This window comes from Apium graveolens, unplaced genomic scaffold (assembly GCF_009905375.1).
Source record: "Apium graveolens cultivar Ventura unplaced genomic scaffold, ASM990537v1 ctg9189, whole genome shotgun sequence".
In the NCBI taxonomy this organism is placed as follows: Eukaryota; Viridiplantae; Streptophyta; class Magnoliopsida; order Apiales; family Apiaceae; genus Apium; species Apium graveolens.
Window position 1 is genome coordinate 26,419 of NW_027421813.1, and position 2,491 is coordinate 28,909.

Genomic DNA, 2,491 nt, shown 5'->3' on the forward strand with positions numbered 1-2,491 from the left:
ACTCATTGCAGTTGCTTGCACCCCAAACTCCGATACGCTCACTTTTTCCCACACCAGCCTATTTATGCAGCTCCAGAGGTTCCAACAAACCATTAGAATCAGAGCCAACGTATCCCGTGAACAATTTTTTGACAACTGATGAATGGTTTCTGTTACAGTACCCTCATATCCCATCATACTAACCTCTTTTAATCCCACATTTGTCCATACCGCTTCTGTAAACGAATAATCAAATAGGACATGAATTGCATCTTCATTTTTTATTAGGACATTTAATATTAATTTGGACACGCTTCATAACCAGAGCTACAACAGTTGGCAAACGACCACGACATACTCGCCAACTAAAGTTAATCAACTTTCCTGGTAATTCTAATTTCCACATTTTCTTCTAAAAAGATGCATGTATCCATTGATAAACACCTTGCACTGCTCTATAACAACTTTTGATAGAAAATTTACCTAATTTCTCCAAGTGCCAAAGCCACGAGTCTTTCTGGTTTTGAGTTGGAATAGGAATACTTTTGATCAACTGCACATTGTTCTCATTCAAGATGTCCTGCAGCACCTCATCATCCCAACATTTGCTTCCAGTCTCCATTAAATTAACCACCCGTATATGTTCAAGATTCTGAGGCATTACAGTAGTCTAATATCCATTATTATTCCACGCGTTGGTCTGCTCTCCATCCCCTATCTTTCTCCTACTTTCTTGTCTTACAACCTCCTGTGCTGCAAGAATACTTCGCCACATATATGATGGGTTTGTTCCTAGTTTGGCATGCAAAAAATCACAATAAGGGAAGTATTTTGCTTTCATAATACTTGACACCAATGAAATTCTGATGATTTAGTAGCCTCCAACCTTGCTTTTCTAACATAGCAATGCTAAACTTACTTAATTCTTTAAACCCCAATCCCCCTCCCTCCTTAGCATTGCACATTTTTTCCCAGGACAACCACCTTATTCCCTTGTTCGAACCCTCCATTTCCCCACCAGAAAGAGTTCATCTACTTCTGAATTCGATCACATATCTTTTGTGATATTAAAAAAAGATTCATCCAAAAGTTTAATATTGTCTGTGCTGCAGATTTTAAAAGCACTACTTTACCTCCTCTTGAAATCGATTTATTACTCCATCCTAATAACTTAGAGCTAATACGGTCATTCACGAATTTAAATGTATTATTCTTCCTTCGTCCAATGCGTATTGGCAACCCCATGTATTTTTCAGGTATTGAAACTTCATCTACTTGCAATATTCCACACACCTCTCTTCTGTTTATACTCGTAGTATTTGGACTAAACACCACATCTGATTTGCCAAATTTTTTTGCTTGTCCAGATTATCTTTCGTATCTCAACAGAATGTTTTTCATAATCAATGCCTTAACTCTTACAGCTCTAAAGAAAAAATAGGAGTCATTCGCAAATAATAAATGTGACACAGGATGTGCCCCTTAGCAATAGAGCATTCATGCAGTAACCCCATTTCTTCATGTCTACGAAATATAGAACTAAGCCATTCAGCATATAGTATGTACATATAAGGGGATATAGGATTCCCTTGTCTAATCCTCCGTTGTGGTTGCACATCACCAAAAATTTCCCCTTCTCGAATAGAAGTATAAGACACTGTAGTAACCCGAGTTTTCCATATATCAACAAACCCGAATTTCTTCATCATAGCCTTAAGATAGTACCATTCCAGTCTATCATATGCCTTAGAGACATCAATTTTAAACTCGCTACACCATTCTTCCCTTGTCTCTTTCTACTGATGTAGTGATTTAATTCAAAGGCAACTAATGCATTGTCCGTGAGCATACGACCTTCTACAAATGCGCTTTGCTTATCTGATATTAATATAAGCAAACATTCTTTCATTCAATTTGCCATAACTTTTGAATAATCAAAACACATTATAAACAATCAATACCCTGTGATTTGTCCGGGTGCATCGAGAATGCAGCAATTTTTACCTCCTCCCTTGTAAGTGCTTTAATCAAATTCTCGTTCTGTTCGACTGAAACTTATTGCACCACTTCACGATCAGATAGCATTTCAGACATACCTGAGCTCTTAAATAATTCTTCAGTTTCATAATCTGGTTTTGTTTTTTTTTCTTCCAATGGCATATTTATGGAAAAATTTAGAGTTTTGGTCCCCTTCTCGAAGCCTAAACTACCTCGACCGTTGTTTCCAATACACATCCTGCATCTCTAGTACCCATAAATACCTGTCTTTAGCCTCCTCATACTTCTTAATACCATACTCATCTCTTCTTGATATGAATTTCTGCATCTCAGTTCTATATTTTTTAATTTGCACCTGTAACTCCTTAATCTTAGTTCTATATTTTTTAATTTGCACCCGTAACTCCTTCGCTAAGTCTCCTACCCATTCTTCTATTTTCAAACTCACGTATGCCATTTTATCCATGATATTCGTTTCAGGATATTAGGTCCCGAAATATCGTAGAAGGGGGGT

The 2,491-nt window shown here is 37.1% G+C and overlaps 1 protein-coding gene across 1 annotated transcript; it reads right to left on the reverse strand.

The window, feature by feature from the left end:
* Positions 1–649: 649 nt before the first annotated feature.
* On the reverse strand, positions 650–989 carry LOC141705644 (putative mitochondrial protein AtMg00310). The gene is made up of 2 exons (XM_074508530.1): positions 866–989; positions 650–771 (listed from the first exon to the last, which is right to left on the reverse strand). Exons 1-2 carry the CDS (start codon positions 987–989, stop codon positions 650–652), a joined length of 246 nt encoding a protein of 81 aa, XP_074364631.1.
* Between the last annotated feature and the right edge of the window lie 1,502 nt (positions 990–2,491).

What these genes read in the sequence shown, in the direction of transcription:
- LOC141705644 (XM_074508530.1), bottom strand. Translation starts at nt 989, where the DNA reads ATGGAGGGTTCGAACAAGGGAATAAGGTGGTTGTCCTGGGAAAAAATG. An exon ending in TGCTATGTTAGAAAAGCAAG is followed by an intron (nt 772 to 865) that starts GTTGGAGGCTAC and finishes ATGCCAAACTAG; the next exon opens with GAACAAACCCATCATATATG.